At 41.6% G+C, this 11,369-nt stretch overlaps 1 protein-coding gene across 2 annotated transcripts in view; it reads left to right on the forward strand.

The window, feature by feature from the left end:
- BMPR2 (bone morphogenetic protein receptor type 2) overlaps nt 1–11,369 on the forward strand; it is a 194,084-nt gene that overhangs the window by 172,543 nt on the left and 10,172 nt on the right. For both annotated transcript variants that reach the window (XM_055290234.2, XM_055290235.2), the window contains exons 11-12: nt 5,608–5,780; nt 8,158–9,437. In XM_055290234.2, coding sequence (XP_055146209.1) covers nt 5,608–5,780; nt 8,158–9,437 — 1,453 coding nt within the window. The remainder of the gene's footprint in view (nt 1–5,607; nt 5,781–8,157; nt 9,438–11,369) is intronic.

Raw genomic sequence — 11,369 nt, forward strand, 5'->3', positions numbered from 1 at the left:
GGCATGTGGATTACTTGAGGTCAGGAGTTCGAGACCAGCCTGGCCAACATGGTGAAACCCCATCTCTACTAAAAATACAAAAATGAGCTGGGTGTGGTTGTGCATGCCTGTAATCCCAGCTACTTGGGAGGCTGAGGCAGGAGAATCGCTTGAACCCGGGAGGCAGAGGTTGCAGTGAGCAGAGATCATGCCACTGCACTCCAGCCTGGGTGACAGAGCAAGATCCATCTCAAAAAAAAAAAAAAAAAGGCCAGGCACGGCAGCTCATGCCTATAATCCCAGCACTTTGGGAGGCCAAGGCGGGTGGATTGCTTGAGGTCAGGAGTTTTAGACCAGCCTGGCCAACATGGTGAAACGCTGTCTCTACTAAAAATACAAAAAATTAGCCAGATGTGGTGGCAGGTGCCTGTAATCTCAGCTACTCAGGAGGCTGAGGCAGGAGAATCACTTGAACCTGGGAGGTGGAGGTTGCAGTGAGCCAAGATTGCACCACTGCACTCCAGCCTGAGCAACAGAGTAAGACTCCATCTTAAAAAAAATGCGGCAACTCTTCCTCAGTTCATGTTTGCCCCCTGGTCTTTTCTTTTTAAGAAATATATAGTACATTTCAGAAGAAACTACCAGTTCTTTTCACATATTTTTAGTTTTTCCATTTTCTCTTTTGGACAAAATCTACAGACTTCTTCTGTGATCTAGAATTCAACATTTTACATACTTTTTTGTCTGACATAACCCACATTAAGAAATACAACTACAGCCAGGTGCTATAGTACATACTTGTAGTCTAAGCTACATAGGAGGCTGAGGGAGGAGGATCTCTTGAGCCTAGGAATGTGAAGCTGTAGTACACTATGATCCCACCTGTGAATAACCACTGCACTCCAGCCTGGGCAACATAGTGAGACCCCATCTCAAAAAAAAAGCAAAGTTTACCTCATTACATATAGTATAATACTTAACCTTACCACCTACTCTGTATCCTAGTGTTTTCTGTTCTAATCTAGAGCATTTCAGTTTTGGTTAGAGTTGTTTGTTTTAAACCACTGAGCTGATTTTATGACCCACCTACAAGATCCAACTTGCATTTTCCTTCCTTTGGGTAGGAAAGATTGAAAAAGTTCTTTGTTTATCTTTTCTATTCTTTTTTTTTTCCCCTAGTTGTCTTTCCTCACCAGTGTTAATAATGCCACTCCCTTTAACTCATTTACACAAGCATTAAGGTATCATTATTTACCTATTCCTAGAGTTAGAGTCCCCTTTGAAAGGACGCATCAGATTTTCCTGAATATTTATGTTTTCAATTCTGATTTATTCTCAATTTTTGTACATTTAAAGAGCTATAATTGATAAACTGCACATATTAAAGTGTACATTTAGGTATGTTTTGATATATGTATACACCCATAAAACCATCATCACAGTCATGATTGTGAACATGTCAATTACCCCCAGAAGATTTCTTGTGCCGTTTTGTAATCTCTCCTCAACTTTCGGTGTCCCCCATGAGTCCGCACACAACCACTGATCTGCTTTCTGTCGCTAGAGATTAGTTTACATTTTCTAGAATTTTATATAAATGGAATCATATAAATGTACTGTTTTTCTGGCTTCTTTCAGTATAATTATTTTCAGTTATTATAATTAATTATTAGTTATAATTATTCATGTTCATTATTAGTTATAATTTTAGTTATATTATAACTAATATTATTACTTATAATATTTAGTTATATTATAACTAATATTATTACTTATAATATTAGTTATATTACAACTAATATTATTAGTTATAATTATTATTCATGTTCTTATGTGTAGCCATAGTTTATTAATTGCTAAGTAGTATTTCATTGTATGCATATGATACAGTTTGTCCATCCACTCGTGATGGATATTTGGCTTATTTCCAGTTTCAACTGTTACAAATAAAGCTGCTATGAATATTCATGTACAAGTCTTTGTATAAACATATGGTTTCATTTACTTAGGTAAATACCTAAGAGTAGAGTGGTTGAATCATGTGGTAGGTATAACTTTTTTTTTTTTTTTTCTGAGACAGAGTCTGACTCTGTTGCCCAGGCTGGAGTGCAGTGGCGCGATCTTGGCTCACTGCAAGCTCCGCCTCCCAGGTTCACGCCATTCTCCTGCCTCAGCCTGGCGAGTAGCTGGGACTACAGGCGCCTGCAACCACGCCCAGCTAATTTTTTTTGTATTTTTAGTAGAGACTGGGTTTCACTGTGTTAGCCAGGACGATCTTGATCTCCTGCCCTTGTGATCTGCCCGCCTCGGCCTCCCAAAGTGCTGGGATTACAGGTGTGAGCCACCGCGCCCGGCATGTTTAACTTTTTAAGAAACTGCCAGTTTTTGTGGCCGGGCTCAGTGGCTCACGTTGGTAATCCCAGCACTTTCGGAGGCTTGTCGGGTGGATCACCTGAGGTCAGGAGTTCAAGACCAGCCTGGCCAACATGGTGAAACCCCATCTCTACTAAAAATACAAAAATTAGCCGGGTGTGGTGGTGCATACCTGTAATCCCAGTCACTCGGGATTGAGGCTTGAGAATCGTTTGAATCCAGGAGGCAGAGGCTGCCGTGAGCTGAGATCGCACCACTGCACTCCAGCCTGGGTGACAGAGCGAGACTCTGTCTCAAAAAAAAAAAAAAAGAAAAGAAAAAAGAAACTGCCAGTTTTCTAAAGTGGTTGTGCCATTTTACATTCTGGCCAGCAGTGCATAAGAGTTTCAGTTTCTCTGCATCTTTGCCAACATTTGGTATTGCCAGTCTTTTTAATTTTAGACATTCTTTTTTGGGGGTGGTGGCAGGAGTACAGAATCTCATTGTATCACCCAGGCTGGAGTACGGTGCTGCCATCATAGCTCGATACAGCCTTGACCTCCCAGGCTAAAGTGATCCTCCCACCTCAGCCTCCTGAGTAACTGGGACCACAGGTGTGCACAACCACATCCAGCTAATTTTTAAAAATTTTTGGCCAGGCGCAGTGGCTCACGCGTGTAATCCCAGCACTTTGGAAGGTCGAGGCGGGCGGATCACGAGGTCAAGAGATCGAGACCATCCTGGTTAACATGGTGAAACCCCATCTCTACTAAAAATACAAAAACAAAATTAGTCAGGTGCGGTGGTGGGTGCATGTAGTCCCAGCTACTCGCGAGGCTGAGGCTGGAGAATGGCATGAACCTAGGAGGTGGAGCTTGCAGTGAGCCAAGACCGCGCCATTGCACTGCAGCCTGGGCAACAGAACGAGACTCCCATCTCCAAAAAAAAAAAAAAAATTGTAGAAACGGAATCTTGCTATGTTGCCCAGGCTTGTCTTGAACTCGTGGCCTCAAACAGTCCTCCCACTGCAGCCTCCCAAAGTCCTGGGATTACAGGCATGAGCCACCATGCCCAGCCTAGATTTATAATTATTATTTTATGCTTTTCTCTCTTAAATAAGAAAAAAGGAGGAGGCTGGATGTGATGGGTCTTGCCTATAATCCCAGCACTTTGGGAGACCGAGGCAGAAGGATCATTTTGGCACAATGGTGCCTTAGCCAGGCACAGTGGCACTTGCCTGTCATCCCAGCTACTCAGGAGGCTGATGTAGGAGGATTGCTTAGGTCCAGGAGTTCAAGGCTGCAGTAACGTGTGATCATGCCACAGCACTCCAGCCTGGGCAGCAGAATGAGACCCCTTTTCTTGTTTTTGTTTTTAAAAAGGCGTTACAAACCAAAAATACAATAATAGTGGCTTTTATAGTTACCTAAGTAGGCTTTTGGGTTCTACTTGTTGTCTAATGTCCTTTGAGGGACTCCCTTTAACATTTCTTGTAGGGCATATCAGCATTTTTTTTTTTTTTTTTTTTGAGCCAGAGCCTTGCTCTGTCGCCCAGGCTGGAGTGCAGTGGCACGATTTTGGCTCACTCCAACATCCGCCTCCTGGGTTCAAGCGATTTTCCTGCCTCAGCATTCCAAGTAGCAGATATAGATATATACAAGTCCTTGTATAAACATATGGTTTCATTTACTTAGGTAAATACCTAAGAGTAGAATGATTGAATCATGTGGATATTTAAAAACAAACCTAGTCTGTTTTTAAAAAGGGAGTTAAAACTAGCTTTCCCCTGGCCAGGCGCAGTGGCTCACGCCTGTAATCCCAGCACTTTGGGAGCCCAAGGCAGGTGGATCACGAGGTCAGGAGTTCAAGACCAGCCTGGCTAACATAGTGAAACCCCGTCTCTACTAAAGATACAAAAAAAAAAAAAACCTCTTAGCCGGGCGTGGTGGCAGGCGCCTGTAATCTCAGCTACTCAGGAGGCTGAGGGAGGAGAATCACTTGAACCCAGGAGACAGAAGTTGCAGTGAGCAGAGATCGTGCCACTGTACTCCAGCCTGGGCAACATTGCGAGACTCTATCTCAAAAAAAAAAAAAAAAAAAAAAAAACTAGCTTTCCGCCAAAGGGAGACTATTATAGGGAGACTATTGTTCATTGCTAATAAATAGGAATACTACAGAATGGGACTGTTTTTGATACTACTGTTTTGGAACTAGTTTAAAGAAGAGATGTCTGTAAGTTTTAAGGTTGAAATGAGGCACTCTTTTTTTTCTTCTTTCGAGGTGGATTCTCACTCTGTCACCCAGGGAGGAGTGCAGTGGCATGATCTTGGCTCAGTGCAACCTCCGCCTCCCAGGTTCAAGCAATTCTGCCTCAGCCTCCCAAGTAGCTGGGACTACAGACGCACACCACCATGCTGGCTAATTTTTTTTTTTTTTTTTTTTGAGACAGAGTCTCTCTCTGTCGCCTAGGCTGGAGTGCAGTGGCGTGATCTCGGCCCACTGCCTCCTTGGTTCAAGCGATTCTTCTGCCTCAGCCTCCTGAGTAGCTGGGACTACAGGCGCGTGCCACCACACCCAGCTGATTTTTGTATTTTTAGTAGAGACGAGGTTTCACTATATTGGCCAGGCTGGTCTCGAACTCCTGACTTCGTGATCCACCCATCTTGGCCTCCCAAAGTGCTAGGATTACAGGTGTGAACCACCACTCCTGGTCAATTTTTTTATATTTTTAGTAGAGATGGGATTTCACCATATTGGCCAAACTGGTCTCAAACTCCTAACCTCAGGTGATCTTCCTTCCTCAGCCTCCCAAAGTGCTGGGATTATAGGCGTGAGCCACTGCGCCCAACCAAGTATTCTTAACTGGGGGTAAAGGAGAAAAGCTCACCTAGAGATAGAAGATAGCCAAATGTCCCCAAATTCCATCAAACTCAAAACTTATTTTTGAAGCAGAATTAGTGGCTATTGATTGACATAACATAACTGTGAATTAGCAACAATGACCTAAACTTGTGGCCTTGAAGAAACATCTGTGACTTATTGTTGCTTTTACTTTATGAATAATTCTTCAAAGAGTTAAGGTAAATCTTGCTTGCTTACTTGTTCATCACCTTTTGAGAATGTTCCATAATCCTTGAAGCCTAAAATATGTTATTAGAGCTATGTAAAATACTGGTTAAGGTAATTGATTTTTCTTTTACCTCATGTTGTGAACTGAAAAGCTCAGTACATTTTTTTTTTAAAGACACACAGTTTGACATGTACTTTGTCTTACAGGCAGTGAGGTCACTCAAGGAGACAATTGAAGACTGTTGGGACCAGGATGCAGAGGCTCGGCTTACTGCACAGTGTGCTGAGGAAAGGATGGCTGAACTTATGATGATTTGGGAAAGAAACAAATCTGTGAGCCCAACAGTCAATCCAATGTCTACTGCTATGCAGAATGAACGGTAAGACCCTAAGGGGTGTGGCATCTATCAATCAGTATTAGAAACTGAGACCCAACAAAGAATAGAAAATAAATACTTTTAAACCAGCCTAATGATTCAATGATTACCTCATACAGTCTAAAGTTATCATTTTCCTTTCAATATTCCTATTCTTCTATTGAACATTTTTATTTGGTACAAGTGCAAGATGAAATCTTCATTTTTTTATATGTAAAAGTATAATGAAAGAAGTTAGTCTTTCTCTATTTATGGTCCAACTTTCCTGCAATAATAAAGGTAAAATGTTTTTATAACTCCAAAAGTTCATAAGCACTTCTATATAAATTGTCTCATTTATCCTTTGTTGTTATTATTCCTTCCTCCTCTGCTTTTTTTTTTTTAAGTAAATGGAACTATGAACTTGCCTATCTAACCACTGTTTCACTGACACTAAGGTTTCTAGACTTCCTATCTAATGCTCTTTCTTATGAAATATATTACTACTACTTTTACATGAAAGCAATTCAAAGGTCTTTCTATTCCATCATTAATATTATTTTACAAGACATTTTCTTTGTTAGAACTATGATTTTTGGTTCTAAATAAAAAGGCTTTTAAAAAATTCCTACAATTTGGAACTTTCTACGTCTGTATTTCTTTGTTCTATGTTTGGGGTAAAAAAGCCTTTCTTTGACTTTGTCATTTTGTCTAATACATGTTTAAAACTTTCAGAAAGGCATCCAGGAAAGGGTTACTGGAGAAAATTGAAATAAAAAAAACTCGATTCTTGAAACTTTTTTTTTTTCTGTGTGGTTTTTGGTTTTTTTGTTTGTTTGCTTGTTTGTTTGTTTTTGGAAACCGTGTCTCACTCTGTCCCCCAGGCTGGAGTGCAGTGGCGTGATCCTGGCTCACTGCAACCTCCGCCTCCCGGGTTCAAGCGATTCTCCTGCCTCGGCCTCCCAAGTAGCTGAGATTACAGGCACGAGCCACCACACCCAGCTAATTTTGTATATTTATTAGAGACAGGGTTTCACCATGTTAGCCAGACTGGTCTCAAACTCCCGACCTCTGGTGATCCGCCTGCCTTGGCCTCCCAAAGTGCTGGGATTATAGGCGACAGGTGTGAGCCACTGCGCCTGGCCTATTTTCTGTTCTAATTTGTGAAAGCTATTTGTATTAGCCATAGGTCAAAAATTTGGTTTGCACTACTTTTGTATAGGTCAAATTAGTTTCAAATATAAACTCTTATACCTTGTGTATCAGCAAATCAAGGAAGTTAGACACTGGCAATTCTAATTATAAATTGTCTCACTTTACACATACCTGAGGACAGTCTTCTGCTTTTATCTCCCCTCATCTCTGTATTTTCCATGTCCTCTAGTATGATGTTTATACCTCTCTCAAAAGTCAGCTAAAGCTTTTATTTTGAATGCTTTCAAACTTTTCTTGAATGGTAAGAAAAAAAAACCTTGATGGCCCACCTTGATTTGGCCATTTTTTGCCTCCTGTGTCATTCGGCTCAACCTTCTGCATGCATCTTCTCATCTCCAGTCTCTACTAATAATTTCCTCAAAATTATAATTCATCGCATAGTTACTCTAACTCTAGGTTTTATTTTACTGAGTCTTACCCTCCATGTCTCCTTAGCTTCCTTTTCTTGTACTGTGTAACAACTTTTTCTTCTTTTCCTCCTATCACCTCCCTTATAAATAACTGTCACTCCCAAGGAATGACAATGACAGCAAAGAACCCATGATAATTGGAGAGCAGTTCTGAATCTTTGATCCTTTATTTGAACATCATATTCTGCCTTATACCTTAGGCTCAAGGACTTTTACTGATATGACTCAAACTACCCCGGAAAGATATGTGCCATTACTAGGGCGTGCCTCTTAGTGGAGGCCTTTGGAACAACCTAAAAGCTTATATTCTTTTTACCATTTGGCCATTGGAACTTAATTGATAACATACCTTTTGAGTAGGCGCTATGCATCTAGAATTACGGAAATACAGAAAACATATACCGTGGTTCTTCCTCTCATAAAACATAACATCTGGTTGTATGAATATACATTCCATAAATATGTATTTCATGATGTTATAAAACTATAGGGGAGATTTTTAAATTAACTCTTATAAACCAAAATAATGAACATTTATAAAAATTATATCTCATCCACATACATTTTTCAGTAGGCTTAATTCATGTAAAACTAACACGTATCAAGTTATTAATTGACACTTGATTATTTGATTAGACTTTTTAACCTTTAGAAAAATGTATGTTTGGAAGAAAATGAAAAACAACTCAGACTTTAAAATCAGAGGTGTTAAATTTGGAGAGACAGTTTGTCATAAATGTATGTTCTCAATGTGATACTTTTTTTCTTTCTTTAAGCAACCTGTCACATAATAGGCGTGTGCCAAAAATTGGTCCTTATCCAGATTATTCTTCCTCCTCATACATTGAAGACTCTATCCATCATACTGACAGCATCGTGAAGAATATTTCCTCTGAGCATTCTATGTCCAGCACACCTTTGACTATAGGGGAAAAAAACCGAAATTCAATTAACTATGAACGACAGCAAGCACAAGCTCGAATCCCCAGCCCTGAAACAAGTGTCACCAGCCTCTCCACCAACACAACAACCACAAACACCACAGGCCTCACGCCAAGTACTGGCATGACTACTATATCTGAGATGCCATACCCAGATGAAACAAATCTGCATACCACAAATGTTGCACAGTCAATTGGGCCAACCCCTGTCTGCTTACAGCTGACAGAAGAAGACTTGGAGACCAACAAGCTAGACCCAAAAGAAGTTGATAAGAACCTCAAGGAAAGCTCTGATGAGAATCTCATGGAGCACTCTCTTAAACAGTTCAGTGGCCCAGACCCACTGAGCACTACTAGTTCTAGCTTGCTTTACCCACTCATAAAACTTGCAGTAGAAGCAACTGGACAGCAGGATTTCACACAGGCTGCAAATGGCCAAGCATGTTTGATTCCTGATGTTCTGCCTACTCAGATCTATCCTCTCCCCAAGCAGCAGAACCTTCCCAAGAGACCTACTAGTTTGCCTTTGAACACCAAAAATTCAACAAAAGAGCCCCGGCTAAAATTTGGCAGCAAGCACAAATCAAACTTGAAACAAGTTGAAACTGGAGTTGCCAAGATGAATACAATCAATGCAGCAGAACCTCATGTGGTGACAGTCACCATGAATGGTGTGGCAGGTAGAAACCACAGTGTTAACTCCCATGCTGCCACAACCCAATATGCCAATGGGACAGTACTATCTGGCCAAACAACCAACATAGTGACACATAGGGCCCAAGAAATGTTGCAGAATCAGTTTATCGGTGAGGACACCCGGCTGAATATTAATTCCAGTCCTGATGAGCATGAGCCTTTACTGAGACGAGAGCAACAAGCTGGCCATGATGAAGGTGTTCTGGATCGTCTTGTGGACAGGAGGGAACGGCCACTAGAAGGTGGCCGAACTAATTCCAATAACAACAACAGCAATCCATGTTCAGAACAAGATGTTCTTACACAGGGTGTTCCAAGCACAGCAGCAGATCCTGGGCCATCAAAGCCCAGAAGAGCACAGAGGCCTAATTCTCTGGATCTTTCAGCCACAAATGTCCTGGATGGCAGCAGTATACAGAGTAAGTGGAGGGATCATATAATCTCTCCTGTGTGTCTTTTGGGGCCATTTAAATAACTATTTAGAATCAACTAATAGATATATTTCAATTAGTGATTATTTACCTTTACCACTTTTGTAAATGATCCATTTGAGGCGGGGTGCAGTGGCTCACACCTGTAATCGTAGCACTTTGGGAGGCCAAGGGAAGTGGATCACCTGAGGTCAGGAGTTCAAGACCAGCCTGGCCAACATGGCGAAACCCCATCTCTACTAAAAAATAAAAAAATTAGGCCAGGCGCGGTGGCTCACGCCTGTAATTCCAGCACTTTGGGAGGCCCAGGTGGGCAGATTACTTGAGGTCAGGAGTTCAAGACCAGCCTGGCCAACATGGTAAAACCCCATTTCTACAAAAATACAAAAATTAGCCAGGCATGGTGGCGTGCACCTGTAATCTCAGCCGAGATCATGACACTTCACTCTAGCCTGGGCAAAAAAGCAAAACTCCATCTCAATAATGAAATAAAATAAGCCATTTGGGCCAGGCGTGGTGGCTCATGCCTATAATCCCAGCACTTTGTGAGGCCAGGGCAGGTGGATCAGCTGAGGTCAGGAGTTCGAGACCAGCCTGACCAACATGGTGAAACCCCATCTCTACTAAAAATGCAAAAATGGCCAGGCACGGTGGCTCACGCCTATAACCTAGCACTTTGGGAGGCTGAAGCAGGTGGATCACGAGGTCAAGAGTTCAAGATCAGCCTGGCCAAGATGGTGAAACCCCCGTCTCTACTAAAAATACAAAAAATTAGCCGCGTGTGGTGGTGGGCACCTGTAATCCCAGCTACTCGGGAGGCTGAGGCAGAGAATTGCTTGAACCCAGGAGGCGGAGGTTGCAATGAGCCGAGACTGCTCCACTGCACTCCAGCCTGGGTGACAGAGCAAAACCCTGTCTCAAAAAAAAAAAAAAAAAAAGCACAAATTAGCTGGGTGTGGTGGTGCCCGCCTGTAATCCCAGCTACTTGGGAGGCTGAGGCAGGAGAATCGCCTTAACCTAGGAGGCAGAGATTGCAGTGAGCTGAGATCACGCCATTGTACTCCAGCCTGGGCAACAAGAGCGAAACTCCGTCTCAGGAAAAAAAATAAATAAGCCATTTGGTTGGGCCTCAAAGGTAATTAGACTATTGTGAAGAAAAAAGTAATATTTTTGTCATTGATAATTAAAAAGTCAGTGTCACAATAGTCAGAATAATTACCCAGTTTAATATGTGCTTTATGTGGCTGCTGCTTTATAATGCAACTCACATACTTGCTATGAAAAGTTGAAATTAAGTAAATACAGTTCAAGACCTCCAAGTTAATGTTATACCAGTATAATCTTTGAAACATTTTACTGCACATATTAATATTGATTATGTCTGCATTTAGGTTTTATCAAACTAACCTTAATAAATCTTAAAGATCTAGAGAAATTTCGGAAAAATTACTATAAAGAAACTGTAGGCTAGGCACAGTGGCTCACACCTGTAATCCCAGTGCTGTGGAAGGCTGAGGTGGGTGGATCACTTGAGTCCAGGAGTTCAAGACTAGCCTGGGCAACACAGCAAAACTCCATCTCTACAAAAAATTTAAAACTTAGTTTGGGTGGTGGTGTGCGCCTTTAGTCCTAGCTACTTGGGAGGCTGAGGCAGGAGGATCACTTGAACCCAGGTGTTCAAGGCTGTAGTGAGCCATAATCACACCACTGTACTTCAGCCTGGACAAGAGAGTGAGACTCTGAAAAACAAAACAAAACAAAAACTGTAAGATTCTTCTTAGTTTCTTGGTATCATCTTTTTCAAGAGTTATGTGTTGAGTCTCTCCCATACCTATACTTTTTTTTTTTTTTTTTTTTTTTGGAGACAAGGTCTCACTGTTGCCCAGGCTGGAGTGCAGTGGCAAGATCATGGCTCACTGC

Source organism: Symphalangus syndactylus, chromosome 8 (assembly GCF_028878055.3).
Source record: "Symphalangus syndactylus isolate Jambi chromosome 8, NHGRI_mSymSyn1-v2.1_pri, whole genome shotgun sequence".
Taxonomy (NCBI): domain Eukaryota; kingdom Metazoa; phylum Chordata; class Mammalia; order Primates; family Hylobatidae; genus Symphalangus; species Symphalangus syndactylus.